Below are 16,320 nucleotides of genomic sequence, written 5' to 3' on the forward strand. Positions count from 1 at the left end.
CTCCATCGTATTGTATTTCATTGCATGTCATAGTGCTATGTTATACAGTAGAGTTACTATACCTCTGAAACCTGAGTGAGACATACCAGATGTTTACTTTCTCATTACTGCAGTTGTGATGCTGTCAGGCTCATTAACAGTTAGAGCTCTATCATCTTTATGGAGGGACTTTCTCTTAAGCTGGTAAACGTGGCTTCAAATCTAGACCGCCCAGCTCATTCTGACCATTTTGATCACACTTGGTTAGAATTCAGCTTCTTTAGATTGTTACTGCCATTTTTTTTAAATGCACTTATGAGAAGAGCCGTACATGACGACCATAAATTAAAAGTATCATGAAGTCCAGTGATTTTAAGTCCAACCATAATGAACTCCAGATGTCTAACGAGCTTGATACGCTGCCTCAGTCGGAGCCTTGCGGGGAATTTAATAGGGATGAAAAATGTGTTGCTTGTAGCACCCTTCGTGGATAAATAAACGCTCAGACTCTTATTCATTCCTCATTGTGTCTTTTTTTTTGGTGGCAGTGTGGGTTAGTGCCTCCCTCAGACCACCTACACTCTGATCACATGAGGCGGCTTTGGCTTCTCTCAGAGTTCTCAAAGTATTCACACACACGATCAAGTTCATCCACATTTATCATGTGCTTCAGAAATCATGGACATTACAGTCCAGAACAACTTTGACCTGATGTTGTTTTTGCCAATACATTTCCTCTAGCATCCACTTGTAAACTCATCAATGTGACATTTTGCACAGATATTGAATTCGGATTAAAAAACATGGAAATTGTTACTCACTGGCAGAACGTTAGAAAACTAGATGCAGCTCTGTTTCAGTTGACAGTGGCCAAAGTGCACACACTGAATTACTGTATACTTGCAGTCATCCTGTTGTCTGCTCATTTGAGCCTCTAATCTTGTGCATATGGTTTATATCTGGAGCAGTGATGGTGTGTGGCCAGTGGCGAACAAATGGAGGGAGGGGGAGGTATTAGCACTGGCATCGCAGAGATCTGTCATTTTACAACATGTTGTTATTGAATGCTGCACAGTGTAAGCCGGGGCCTAGAGTTTATATGTAGAAAGCATTATAGAAGATTGAGCTTACTTCATGTACTGCAGTATGGACTGGGTACTGTATAGAAGAGTATATTACATCCATATACTGGGAAAAAGGTAAACTGAGCATGCCCTAAGGTTTAGAAAATGAGATCCTCTGTGCAGCTTATTTATATTAAAGTGGCAATACACGACTTCTCAACTTTTCCCTGCCGAGCATTTCCAAACTTTGGTGCTGCTGTTCCAAACGCAACCGGATCGCTTTCCGTTTTCCTCAGAGCGTACTACTAGCAAGAAACTTAGCTGCTTATTCAGACATCAGGGAAAAAGCAGGCAATATATTATTTTGTAATTCATTCCCATTGCTGCTCACAGTAACCGCAGTGCACAAATCTTCTGCCAACAGCACAGGGTCTCTCCCTCTCCTCTTGATCTGTGTTCAGACCGTGTCTCCCTCGCTGCAACGGGCACAACCACTGATCCTTATGCGAACGAATGCTTGATGAAGTCTGCAATATGCAGAAGAACATATGACGTCATCTAGCGACTTTTAGTGAGCTAGTGCTAGCTACTTTCATTGTTTCAAGAGTTGCACTGGACACACCGCTCTTTGATTTCCACGGCTTGTGCCGTAAATCAAACCTTCATTTACCCCGTAGATCGTACCCTGTGGCAAACAGACTTGCATAGTGAAAGCGAGGCTTATAGGGAACCAATATAAAAGCTCCTTATTCTATAGCATTATATTGTGCAATCAACATTTACTTCATGATAGCAAGTTAAAGCGAAACGCTCGTCTATTGGACTTAAAAATACATAAAAAAAGCAGCTGTAGTCAGTCTGCACCCATCAGCCCACTAGTCTTGTATCATTTAGTCTTAGACCTTCTATAAAGCAACTGCATTAGGATGTGAGGCAATATAAAAAAAAAGCTAAAGAATGTTAATGACATAAATTTTGATATAAACGATCATGTTTTATTTGTTTCAGATTGTGGACACAGCGATGCACCATTGCTCAGACATAATTACAAGGCAGGGTCCATCAGTGACAGTGGATAACGAGTAGGTTAACAGTCAGCCTCGGGTCTTTGTGCAGGACCTCCACCAATGCACACTGCTGGATAGGAAACACTGTACACAACTCTGATTATTACTCAGCCCAGGATGTCTGGTGTCCCCCGCCTCATTGTAGTACTGCAGTCATGTCTGTGGTGGAGACGGTGAATGAGCAGTTAGAGCACTTTCTTGCAGGAGCATCAAGCTTCCCAAAATAAAAGCTCCCCTAGGCATCGGCCTTGTGCGCTGCTGGCCCATGCCCTGTAATTGAAGCTGCAGGGTGATAATGATGATGATGCAGAGTGGCTTGCTTGGAGCCAGACTGAAGGCTCCTCCACTGGAACTGTCCCCAATGTCTCCCATGGGCCTTGATCTGAAACAGCTGCCGTCACTTTAGTTCACCATTTCCTGTTTGTTTGTGTCTTGAAGTGGCCAATCAGACTGAAGCTTGTTCTTGTTCTAGGGATTCTCTTGACAGTTTAGCTGCCATTTTCCCCGCCCATACCGAGCCTTTTCCAGGTCATACTTGGCCATTAATTTACTTAAATCAGATCACGACATTTAGGCTGTCATCCAAAATGCTTTTTAGAGCAACAGAGGGCATTTTCTTCTCTCCAGATGTCTTAAGCTAGTATCCCTAATGGGTTTTAAATAAATATATCACATATAGTTTGGTAGAGCGACTTAAAACACCCAAATTGGTACAATTTGATGTAGTTGGAGAATACCTTTTTTATTTTCTGCTTTGAGAAATGTGGCTTGCTATGGCTTGTCAGGTTCACAAATACGTTTAGGGAACGCACTACAGTTGAGTTTTTACATGTTGAAATCGAGCTGAATCCTGTTAAATGTCCCCTTTTTGCTGACACGAGGGTGTACCCTGTCTCTCTCCCAGTGCATGCTGGGGTAGGCACCAGCCACCTCGTCCCTGCAAGGGATAAAGCGGTTATAGAAAATGGATGGATGATTCAAATATACTGCATGCTTCCACAACTAGTCTGCCATCTTTGCTGCAGATGTTCAGCCACAGCAGAAGTAAATATCCTGCAGAAAGTTGGAGATTTAAATGTTAGTTTTTTACAATTGTATACACACTTTTTCTGAGTCTTTGGCGCATTTTCTCGAAACTGTAAACATAAAACCGCACACAAAATGCAAAACTATACAAATCTCGATCAAGAGCAAACATTGCTTTCAAAACTGTTTTAGCTCTTTCCAAAATTATTATTTTCCCTCAAAAAAAAACCACACACACACTTGCATTTTTTAGTGTTACACTGAAGCTGGTTGTAAAAGGTTGTCACAGTAATGTTTGTGCTCTTGCAACACACACAAATGCATTATAGTAACAAAGATTTATTTTATTTTATAAAAGGCATTATTTTGGAACACTTGTGTTTTGTATGTAACACTTTAAATACATAACAAGAGAAACCAAGAAAATCATTCAGTACGATAGGGATTTCTGTATTTTTTAAATAATAAAATAATAAAAGTGGCAAGAAAGATTCAAAGCTCTAAACACAAAGGGGACAAATGTAAGAACATGTATTGGTCTGCATCCTGCCTTCTATTTTGGTCTGGCCACAGCACCTCAGCTGTCCCCCACATCAAATTCACCACATGCATCCTCCGTTGCCTGGAGAAGATGCATGCGTGCAAAGGGATGGCGGTCATACACCTTCAATCGCCATGCTGAAAAAAAACCAAACTTCAATTGGGTTTAGGAATGGAGAATATGGCGGAGGGTATACAAAAGTAAATTGTGGGTGGTTGATGAACCACATCTCATCTTTTTACTGTATAGTGCTAAAGCTCTGAATTCTAAGTGAACAATTAAGCAACTAGTGTTAACGGTGTGAAATATTCAAAACTGTTCTAACTTTGGCAGAAAATAGTGTGTGTGTGTGTGTGTGTGTGTGTGTGTGTGTGTGTGTGGGATTCAATCGTAATAAAAGCTGATGGAGTTTTCTGAGCCTTTTTAAAACTGTGGTTCGAGTGTAAGTGTTTGAATGTACTCATTCATGAACTTGGACGAGTAGAAAACTTTAAGTGGGAGACTTTTAGGTTGGAAATGTTATTGTATATGCAGCTCAAAACCAGCACTGCATAGCAGTGACTTGCCCTAATGATCCCGGGTATGTTGGCTGTGAGCTCCTGATTACAGTTCAGTGCAGCTTTCATTTGAGCTTCTTCCTCTTGCCACAGGAACCAGGGTGAATTGGCTGAAGATTTTCTCCAGTGGTCTCTCCCATCTCTGAAGCATACCCTCATCCAAGACAAAATAATAGGCTTTTCTCTGCTCGCCTGTGTGCCCCTCCCTCAGTTTGTTTGGGCACTGTTGGCACTGCCATGGTGCAGTTAACCAAATGCATTGTAGCTCTGAGATCAGCCATGTGTAATGGTTTACAATGGAACAGGGATGCTTTGAGAACAAAGAGGTTTTGGGAAGCACAGTTTAAGGCCATTGCCAGGCGTGCCATGGTTACTGCTATAAAAGGCTGGCATCGGAGCCTGTAGAGTGGATGATGGTGATGGAGGAACTGCTATGGTGGTGCAGACAAAGTTTTTTTGAACTTTCTAAGGTCAAGCTCAATCACAGCTGCATACTCGCTGTCACAGTGAAGCACTTGTTTTTTTTCCTCCCTCCCTTCCCTTCCCTTTGTTTTTCTTTACTTCATTGCATTCCTCTTGAGTCTCATAGATCAGAGTTGTGATTTTATCCGTAAATCTTCTGCAGAGAGCATGCAAATCTGCATTCTGTAGCCAGACACTTATATAACATAGGCTTGGTTTGCATTAGTGTGGATTCAAATGCCCATACTGTGTGGATTCACTGGGTCTTCCTGAAAGAATCCCTAAAGCAGGTATATCTCTCAGCCCTTGAGATTGGTTCACAGCAGGAGAGGACATGGATGTCTCTATACTTGTATACTGATTATATGGAATATATGATCGTATGAGCCTGCAGTTATTATGCTGAGTTTATCCTGGTAGGAATCGCTGAGAGACGTCCCAATGATCATTTCTGGTAAAGGCTTCCTGGCACGCACCACTAATCTGCCCACTCACTGAGGGGAAAAAGAAGAGGAAAATTGGACTCAATTGAGAACAGAGACATTGTTCAAAGAGTTTCTGAATTGGAAGCGGGTGCTGGCATTGGACACGCAAATCTTTGACTCCATCAGTGCCACTGTGTCAGTATCGAGCTCCAGCTTCAGCTCCAACTTGAGTCTCAGACGTGTCCCGGTTCAAAGCCCCGGGTGGAGACATTTCCCTCTTGGATGGAGCCTGAGTAACACTGATGCCAGCTGGTGACGGTTGAAGGAGAAAAACTCAGTGAGCTTTATTTTGAAGGCTGTACTCTTGAGTTGTCTGTGGGCTGTTTGATTCGCCGTAAATGTTTTCCTGGACTGTCCACAGACCTAAAATAAAGTAATAGCTTTGTTTCCCAGCAAATTAGAAGTTATGAAAGCGTTTTAAGACTTCCTTATTCTTTTTATTTAAAAACACAAACATTTAGCTGGTTTTGAATATTGCAGCAGTGCATGTGTATGCTTATATTGACCAGTAAGTGGTAAGTATTGCAGGTGGACATGGTTAGATGCCAGACAGTTTTGTGGTTAAAAACAATTAGTTTGTTGGAATTCCTGACAGTAAAAGTGTCTGGGTTGAGTTATGTGCTGTGCAGTCTTAGTCCAGGTGTGCTGAGTGTTTAGTGTGAACATGTGTCTGAGGTCACTTTCACTAGTGGCTCACTCCCGACATAATTCAACTTTGATCGATCAACCTTTGCCCGCAATGTTGTAACAGTGTATCCTGCCTTCTACTGCTCAAAATAGCTACAGTAAAAATGTCATTGGCACATCTGCGGAGACCTTAGTTTATGAGCTTCTTGTGTACAGTAGCTAAAGAGCGCCCTCTTCTGTCAAGATCCAAACGTTATTCACAAGACTTTGCTCAGTTTCCTTCCTGAATGACGCCGTTTGTACAGTACTGTAAGTGTTCAATTTGCTGAATGAGCTTCTGGCAGCATTGCACATCTTCTCATTTCGTGACGATGAACACTGTTTATATCTACCATGAATAATTGGGAGATTTGCACGGCATCTGGAAGCCATTGAAGTACATGCTGGCTCTGTCTTTCCCGTCAGTGCCAAACATCTGTTGCCACACAATATATCATCTATCAGCTGAGGGGCTGAAGTACAGCTCTGATATAAATGGTAATCAAGATAAAAAACGTTGATGTGGGTTGCTGTGATTGTTGAGACTGATCAGCCCGCAGTAGAGGAATGTTGTGCTTGTGACTCATGCAATAGAAACGTTGAGATCACAGGGCACCATGTACAATGAAACGATGACTATTGTTTATTCTGCACTGAAAGGTTTCAGTCAAATCTGTGATGACGATGAAGTAAAAACAAAGATCTGTGGTGTTTTGTTTGTGGCGTTTCTCAATCTGGAGCTAATTTAAGCTACTGATGAATCTCTCCCATTTTAATTACTGGATATAGTCCCACACAAACACAAGTTTGTTGTATTCCAACTTGTGATACAGTACAGTCTCCTCAGATTTAGGGCTTCCTGAAACACACTCTACATTTGGACAGTGCCATTACGCTGCTTGGAGGAGCAGAAATACTGCCTCTGCACTGAACATGGATCTTTGTGTGACTCTTTCACAGCAACATTGCATCATGGTCTAAGCACTTGTGCGCTGTCTTCATAGATGCCTCAACTCTGAACTGTAAACTTGATTTCATCTGCTGCAGGAAGTTTGACTTTCATGCTTACTCACTCTCTGTTGCTTTCGTTGTCGCTTTCCTCCACAGGAATTCTCGCCTTCAGACTACAGAAATAACTCCGTGTCCAGCAGAACCCCGACCCCACCAGGGCGCTACTCCCCCCACAGCCCCATTGATCGAGACGTGCCCATGTCCCCTCGTCGCAGGTAAAGACCACTCTCTTCGCAACCATCGATACAAAAGTGTTACTGTAAAGGTTATGTATATTACACTGACTGCTATGGGCGCGCACCGCTGATGTTTTAGTTGCATGTTTTGTTGCAATGAAACATGAAGTTTATTTGACATCTTCTAATAGTTAATTGTGTTATATATTATTTAAATTAAACTAAAAGTTAAAATAAGATACAATATTGGAAATGTAACCAGACATACAGGAGCTATGCTTGAACTGCTTATGTTTTTACAGTCCACAACATACAGAACTGCCTGTACTCCATTTCTAGTCCTTGAAAAGAGTTCCTCTTGAGAGATTGAAATGTGAAGCACAGCCTAAAGCCTCCACATATGAACAGCAGCAGGATGGTGTCTTCTCTGTATATGATGCACAGGCAGGCAATCAGCGCCACCTATAGGCCAGTAGGGGTTACACCCACAGATTAAAGCCTTCTTTGTAAATCTACATCAGGTCCAGAAAAGCTTAAATGTATTTCATACATGAAGGAAAAACATGCTGATTTGACTGTATGGTAACGTTTGACGCTGTATTTATTGTACTCTTGTCTAATGACACCGTGGTATCTACTTACTCTGACAATATGTTAAATCCACAGCTCTGACACGGTTTCAACATACAATATTCACCATAAGACCTGAGAAAAAGTCATTTCTATTGCAGGGATATTGTGTTGGATTACATGAGGTCATTCCATTGGTTAGATTATTGCAATATTACCCATATTTGGAATTCATCTGGTAGCCAACCTCTGCTAAAAACATTCCTTCGTATACTTCGTATAACCCTAACCCACCCATTTAAAACTCTGTGGGGGACAAATGAAAGTGTCAAACCAACGCATTCATTTAGTGTACTGAAGTCAGTCAGCTGGTGAATTCACTGTAGTGTTGTGGTGCTTTCAGCTTTTTTACAGCTGCACTTGGAGTCGTTGACTACAAATGAACTTTCAGCCTCTGGGAAACACCATCGTGTCCACCATCTGCACCGCGGTTAGCTTTCTCCTGCTCCGTCCCCTCTGATGAGGTGATGTAGCTGTAATTTGACTCAGTTCATTGCGTGCAGGTGCTGCCCTCTGAACATTTTTTGGATGCTCTTACCAAAGTTTTTTTTTTTGTCTCAGCAGAAATTAAAAATCTTCTTTTAGTCTCTCGCACAATCCTGTGTGTCCGCTCTCTGCTGGAGAGCCTGGTGTGTTTTCAGTGCAGGACGGTTGACTTTGGCCCCAGTTCCCTCCTGGGTAACCACGGCTAGTGATATGACGTGTCAGCAACTGCATTCATATCCGAACACTCATATTCCCAAAAAAGTCTGATTTTACTTCTCCCCCTGATTGGCCCCCAGCCTGGAGCCCCCAGCCTGAACACCAAGCCTCTCCCTTTTCCTCCCCAGCCAATCAGACTGCGTAACACCCATTTAGCCACCCCTTCATGTCGCATGTCCAATGAGTCTCAGCCCAGAGGCACACCTTTCAGTCAGACTCTTGTTTTTCTGTCTCGTCTGGTTTAGATAGAGGGGGGGTGTGTGTGTGTGTGTGTGTGTGTGTGTGTGTGTGTGTGTGTTCAAACATACAAGAGAATAGACAATATTAGATGCCGAAGTTGCTACAGCAGGGTTAGCAATACAGGGACAGTTGCTGGAAAGAATAGTTGAGCTCCCTTTCTTTGTTCCCTCTTTCTGTTTGAGGTGAGTCTTGTCATTTTGAGTTTTGTCATTTAGATTGATTTTGTCAAGATGTGCAGGCTTTGGTTTAAGTGTCGTACTGCTTGTAATACGGGTTGAGAAATGTAGGAATTTGATTGTGGTTGTGATCTTTGATATGTTTTGGCTACGCTCATGTGCTATGACTAGATCTTGATCATTGCATTGTGCCAAGTCCGACTCTGGAAACCATCAACACATTAATCTTAGATGCGTACATTATGCAGGACGTGAGAATATTTAAAAGCACAATTCTCAGATGACAAACTCCTCTGAAGTTTTCTGAAACTTTATGAAATCTAACTGCTTCGTCTGCAAATCCCTGCACTCGACTGCTTGTTCAGATGGATGGCGTCCTCTCTCACCCTCACGTCTGTTATTTGTTTTCCTGCCATTTGACCTCGACTTTCCATTTGTTTTGAGAATGCAATTTCAAAAGGGATAGTGAGCGAGGCAAACATGGAAATGGATTGCTGAGGGTGGAGCTGAGCATTTGGAGAACTTGGAGGGTGTGCTTTTAGAGGTCTGTTTTCAATTTGAACCATGTTCAGTGATTCAGAGGAAAGGGTCTGAGCGTTTGCCCCGTCGTATATTTGTTGTCTTGTCTGTTTGCCATCTCCTGTTTCATCCATGTTCATTTAGTGCTCAGCCTAAAGCTGAAATACAGGCTTGAACTTACTTGCACAGCCCTGCTTGAAGCTTCTACACCCTGAAAGATTAACATGCGAGATGTTTTATATGCAACACACTGAGGACTTGTTGCATCAACGAAACAGGTCCATAATTATGTGGACAGTGACACCCTTTTTAGGTTTTGACTTTGTTCTTTTGGACTTAAAATAAAACCATGACTGAGGTGCTGACTTTCAGAGACTCGAAGACTCTTTTCATGCATAGTCCACCAATTTTAGGATAATGCAGCAGGACTGGTGTGTTTAAACATTTTAGATTTAATAATCAATATATTGAAGTTGATGCCTATGTGAGTCACTGTTTTAAGTTGTAAGGAAGTCGGCTGATAATTAACTGAGCGGTAGCAGTAAAAGGCCATTGGACTGAGGTCTAAGGTGAACGACTGATTGATGAGGTCAACATTGTTTAACTGATGTATAAGGCAAGACACTCAAAGTCCTGCAGATAACAACTGTTTGGGTCTTCTCTCCATGCTGTGTGAAGTAAAGAGATGTGATTCATCACATGGTGTGTAATTCTCAAGAGAACTAGCAACTCTCAATATTTCAGTGATGCTCAACATGAACCATAAAAACCGGGGAAGTGTTTTTTCTCTGGCCAAATTGTTAAATGCTCCAAGTCTGCCACCTGACCTTCATCCAACTGAGCATGTGTTTCACAGACTGAAGGTAAAAGCCTGAAACGAGCAGGAAGTCTGCCGTGCAGACCTGCCAGAGCATCACCAGAGAAGTATTTGCTGCCTGCAGTTCATAAATGCCATAGACTACAAAGGCTTTGACACCAGATATGTGACACAACTGTGAAAATACTTTATCATTCCAATAAACTGGGATTTTGTACAAATAGCACTACAATTCCTATACCCTGCTCGCCCAAACTAAAGTTTAAACTTGTGCATTTTAACCTCCATAGGCAACTTGTTTGTTGCAAATCTGTCACTGTCCAACTACTTTTAATTTAGTCCTTGTACAACAAGGACATAGTGCAGTGATGCTAAAAGGTTTCCATGCGTTAGTTAAATAACAGTAACAAACAGTTTCCATGTCTTTAGGTTTCAGCCTTTGTCTCCTTGCAGATTCCTCACAGTGCAGGTGTCTGTTTAAAGAGTAAATATTTGGGCAGATGTGTTGTATGTGACAACAGGTGAGTCAGTCAGGATAAGTTTACTGACTCTAGCTGACAAGTTGGCAACAGGTGGAAGTCATCAAACCACACCTCGCCCAGCCAACCGGTTCTTACTGACTACAAACACTCACCAGCTTCCTCCAGACAAATACCCTGAAACCAGAGCTTGCTTTTGTTTCTTTTTACCTAATACTCATCTGTCAGTTCAGATGTTAATGCTTGTGCTTCTTCAGGGAAGGATTGGTATTCAACCACACATCAAGTATTGAAATAACCGCTTTTCCACCGCACCAGGGGTATAACTGTGCTTGTAAAGTGAGCCTTTGTTTGTTTGTCTTTCTTAATGAATGGACAGTATATACAACTGGAAGGTGAAAGCTTCCTGCCCCCGCTCTTGCATTGACAGGAGGACATTGTTCCTTGTTTTGTGACCCGCATAACTTGGTTGGTGAAGATTTTACTGCTCTTATTTTGCATTGGAAAAGATTGCACTCGTGCTATTTGGCTTCCACTATCAGCCTTATGTCCTCTTTGTTTTAGCCTTGAGGCATGAACGGTGATCAAAAATGGGAACAGAGTGAGAGAACAGTGCCTCTGGTCGGGGGATATGACGCGGTCCTGTTGAGGGAATAATGTGCGATTGGTCACCGTTTGGCCTCCTGCCTGTGGTGTGTAATCTAGACTTAATACTCCAGAGGTCGAAGTCTCAAAGCCAGCTGCTGCCCCTTCATTTCCTCTGGATTCAGTTAAACCGGACTCAAGTCATAAATGTACATTTTCCATAAAACGCATCACCATGAGCTTGATGTATGATTTTACTAAATATAATAACCTGTGATGTATTTGTATTTGTATTTCTTCCTTCTACAGCAGTTCGAGCTCTGACTTTGCCATGCAGAGGTTCGACAGGGACTCGGAGGTGTACAAGATGATCCAGGAGAATAAAGAGTCCCGCACGGCGCCTCGTCAGTCCAGCACCTTTAAAATGCTGCAGGAGGTCCTGGAGGCTGACGAGAAAGGTTAGAAGCGCTCTGCGTTACAAACAATTGTGCTCACTTGAAAAGGGAAAGAATTACTCCGTCTATTTAGAATGCAATACTCGATAGTTTCCATCGTTGCACAAATATTCACACATATTCTACAGAGAAGAACTATTTTTATCAGGCATGTTTTATGTAAGTTAAATGACGTTGTCGCAGTCATTGTCCCCTCTCACTCAAGATAAGCAAGTATAGAAAACGAGTAGGACATGTATGTGTTTGCACAGAGGAGCAGAAGCGATTGGATTACATACATTCTTTAGATTTTGACTGATTTATCTCAATAATCCCTTTTGAACGTCTGGTGTTCTCAGAGTTCAGCTACTGTCAAATGCAAGATGTTTGCTGGCACCTCTCCACTTTAAAATCATTCCTGTTAAAGTGCAGCACAAGCACGTGTGAGTCACTGACTTGTAACTTGGACATATGGCCATCACCTGTGCAGGATAGAGAGAAAAGCTCTCCTGTGTGCAGTTCACTTTGTGAACGGCATGTCATGGAAAGCATCTGTCCTCCTTTGCCCCCTCTGCTTTGATAAATGGCGGGGCAAATAAATCCAGATGGTAATAACATTCTCTCATGGCGTGATAATGACCAATGTGTGGAAATCCATTTCATGAAGCGTGTCCCGTTGGTGATGTGATGGTGAGTGGGGAAACAAAAACAACTTCCACTGACGGAGGGCTGTAAAGACCAAGTGTTGATGTGAAGAACAGAGATGCAGGCCTGTCACAACATCCCTATGAGCAGCTCTGAGTGTGTGTGTGTGTGTGTGTGTGTGTGTTTTGTCCAGAGGCAGCCCTGCGGTTCCCAGGAAAACTTTCGCCCAACATTTCCGCACCAAGCTCATCAGTGGGAGGAGCTAAAAGAAACCACATCTGTGAGAAGTGCGGCACCAGCATTATGTAAGTCACCTGCAGTGACATGTTCACTGGACTTAGAGGCGTGCGAGTAATTACAATGATAATTTGCCCTGCAGCAAAAGATGTTCTAGATGTAGAGTGTGATATTAAGTTCAAATATTTGCTTTGTTGTCAACTTGTCACTTTTTTTATTTCTATATACAAACCAAACTGAGTATCTGTGCCGCAACTCTGGAGTTGATTTGCATTTGAAATAATAGTCCAGTGTGTGTCTGACTGGCTGCATTCATCTTTCCACAGCACCCTGGCCGTGCGCATCACGGACGAGCGCTTCCGCCATGCAGAGTGCTACACTTGCACAGATTGCGGTCTTAACCTCAAGATGAGAGGTCACTTTAGCGTCGGAGATGTGATGTACTGTGAGAAGCATGCCAAAGAGAGGTACCAAGGCCCAGGTTCCCCTCAAGCCGCCGTGTCTCCTCGCCAATGAGTCTGCCACTCCACACCTGCCCCGCTCTGGACAGAGAGTACTGCTTGTCTGCCTGAAGCTCCACACCATCTGACTCAGTTAAAGACCTTGGGATGGGGCGTGGAGGTGGACACTAGTCAACAAAATGGCAGAGGATCTTCTTTTTCTGATCACATTTAACCATACTTTGCAATATTATGATTCACTTTCTTGCCTTTCTTATATTCGTATGAGAATTGGGGCTTTGTTTTTCAAAGGGCCCGACCTCAGTTCAGTTCAGGTCTTTATTGTCCCACTGAGATCAGTTTGGCTTGCAGCAGAGCACGGATAGAAAGATGACAGAAGACACGCACATAACAGTACAAAAGTACAATCACAAAAAAATGTAATACTTTAAGTTATTCTTAGCTCAAATGTGGCACAGCTGCCATGGACTAAAGCCACATCACATTGTACTAAGGCCACATTTACATAACTCCAACACTTTAGACAAACTCAACAGGACTGCCTGTCTGACCCTCTGAGGATCGGGACAATCATTTGAATCTCCTGCTGACACAAAGGGACCAAAATCTGTGGGGGTGCATGCTTTCACATGCAGAAGTGTGGTGGCTTCTGCATGCCTTCCCTGCAGCTGTGTGTGTGTGTGCACAGTTGTTACAGACGCAAAGGAGTTTGTGAATTTTTGCGCTAGTGTCAGGCCAAAAGCCCTTCAGTTTTTCTACAATTCTTTTGTAAGCAGAATTTATATTTAGAGATAATGAGAAAAAAAATACACATTTGCTGATTTGTTTTGCTGTTTTGTTGCTTATGAGGGACTTTGATCAATTCAAAATATACAGATATTTTTGATGTTTTTGTGATTGAACTGTATTCTATAATGTAGACCATTTAAAAAAATTAATAAATGCTTAATGTATGCACAGGACATTTAGTGTGAAAATAATTGCTACTTCACTTGTCCAGTTACAGCAGTACTCAGAGATACGCTATAATGTTTGCATTTCATGTGGCACTTAATAAAATCGCACAACCTAAATCTTGTTCAGTGATGATGACTGTGTTGGAATAATGAGTGTAATGTTTTCTACATCATTACTGGTTCGTGAACAAATGGAAATATGTTCTAGTGTTAGGGAAGGTATTAGATAATATACAAAGTTGTCAGTCAACGTTTACCTGAGCTGATACTTCCGACTGTTGCCTCCACACCTGAAACCATACGAATGGCTGCTGGAGGGAGTTTACAGCGTTAGAAGAAATGGGTGTGGGGACACATCCCTGTTCTAAGAAGACAGGTTTGACAAGTAGGGTGTAACCCACATCAGAGTGCAGTGATGAAGCACATTAGCAGGTTTATAACTTAGATTGGCTTTTAGTATCTGTGAATGTGAAGCGGAACTAGTGGCAAAGTGGAAAGTGTTGGGTCATACAGGGACTAAAGGGACAATGTCATATAATTCCCTCTGCTGAGCAGAAGAGGGCAGCAGTGCTACAGTTTTTAAGTGCTGAATTTTGGAAAGGCTGAAAAATGAGGGAGAGTAAAAAAAAAACTAAGACTTTGTAGAGTTTTATGGACAACGATAAAATTAATGTTAACATAAATAGCTTAATGCTTGTCAACAACTATGCATATTTAAGTATAGTAAGCTTAAATGTGTTGCCTGTGGATTACCCATGTTTTCAGTATTGCGTGATAACTTTTAATATGATGTATGTGCTTTGCATATACAAAAACTGGAATGTACAAACATGGCGTCATAAAGCCAAAACTACAATATGTAATCTGGATTAAATGTTACTCCCTTTAGGATTACCACTACTGCTGTTACGGCTGCTGCTGACCATAATTCTTAATGATCGACAAAGGTATTTAGTGTTGAAAAATACTGCTCCACATTATGATTTCATAACCCCATAAACTGTGGAAGCAGTGGGTTTAATGTCCCCATAAATCCTTAATTAGAACCATTCACAAAGGGGAAACTTCAGGATTGATTGGAGGACTGACAGAGCGGCTCAGAGAGGTGGGGGCCCTTCTGTGTGCTGCTGATCACACCGCTAGATGTCACGGGATCATTAAGAAAGACTCTGCAACAGCTGAGGGCCGTACAGAGGCTCTGCTGTTTGCTTCTCGGCTGGAAGTTTGTCTTGTTTATCCACTGGCACAAACGCCAGTCACTTTGTCTGCTTCCCATCTCTGATTGCCCCGATGTTTTTGCTTTAACGTGTGATTTGGAGGACACGAGGAACATGCCCAAGAGGAATCCTCAAGCACGTATCGTCTGTCATATACATCCTAAACGCTTACGTAACTTCCACCAAAATCTCCCCTAAGACATTTTCTCAGTCCTGCTTGTTTGCCTTCCACCTTTCCTCACTGGCGTTCTCCACTTTCGCAATTCCCCACCTGGAATGGAGTCCAGATGTGGAACAGGGAGAAGGAGAGATTGCTTGCTTGGCTATAAGGAGCGAGGGGGGGCTGCGGGGTGCATAGAGAGAAAATGTTGGAACGACATTAAAGTTTGTCTGGATGCCATTAAGTACAATTTGATGTAATGTGCAGTTTGGGACGTGACATTTTAAATGGAAACTGTGCTCTCCAGATGAGAGATTTGGGCCTTGTGGAGTTGGAGGGGGGGTGTTGTACTTGAAGCCTTATTTAACAGCTTGAATAAACAGCCCTCTGTTTCGTTGCTGAGCAGGCGCCCATCCACTCCTTGTGCTTTCTTTTAATAATCATGCTGGCTTTCTGAGCCCGCTCCAGTGTACAGTATCATATACAGGAATAACAAACCCAGGGTCCACTGTGCGGGTCAGAGCACAGTGCACCATTATACTGCCGGGCATGCTCGCATGACTGAGGTGCCTGCAGTTTGGATATGTCAGTGAACACATGTCAAGCCCAATTGCATAAAGTCCCATTTCAAAAGCTTTACTGGTTCACCTTCTCATATTTTTAAAATACTCTCCAGATTTGAGTCGCTTCAACCTCCAGCCTCCCCGGGCCTCTCGTATATCAAAAAGTATTTTTAAAACAAAAATGCATGGAGTCCAGCACTGTATTTTGGGAACTTTCCATACACATGAGCAAAAATGTGAAAAGGAGAGCTTTAGGACGTTCATGATCTTCTGTATTTTTCAGACCGTGTGGGATTGTTTCAGTAAGGAAAATGTAATAGTTAAGAAAAACTCATCTTTCTGTCATCAAAACATTTGAGTTATTGGAATATTTTTCCCTCATAGTATATCAAGTATCAACATTTCCAGAGATCTACATATTATATCTACTTGGACAATACAAAATGCAAAGAACATCACTGATAG

General features: G+C 42.3%; 1 protein-coding gene across 1 annotated transcript in view; it reads left to right on the plus strand.

Annotated features, from left to right (window-relative positions):
* The window catches only part of pdlim2 (PDZ and LIM domain 2 (mystique)), a 34,168-nt gene extending 20,132 nt beyond the window's left edge, over positions 1-14,036 (plus strand). The window contains exons 7-10 of the mRNA XM_029440605.1: positions 6,955-7,073; positions 11,492-11,640; positions 12,455-12,566; positions 12,825-14,036. Coding sequence (XP_029296465.1) covers positions 6,955-7,073; positions 11,492-11,640; positions 12,455-12,566; positions 12,825-13,014 — 570 coding nt within the window. The 3' untranslated portion in view covers positions 13,015-14,036. The remainder of the gene's footprint in view (positions 1-6,954; positions 7,074-11,491; positions 11,641-12,454; positions 12,567-12,824) is intronic.
* The last annotated feature ends 2,284 nt before the right edge of the window (positions 14,037-16,320 follow it).

The sequence above is a fragment of the Cottoperca gobio genome, chromosome 9 (assembly GCF_900634415.1).
Source record: "Cottoperca gobio chromosome 9, fCotGob3.1, whole genome shotgun sequence".
NCBI lineage: Eukaryota > Metazoa > Chordata > Actinopteri > Perciformes > Bovichtidae > Cottoperca > Cottoperca gobio.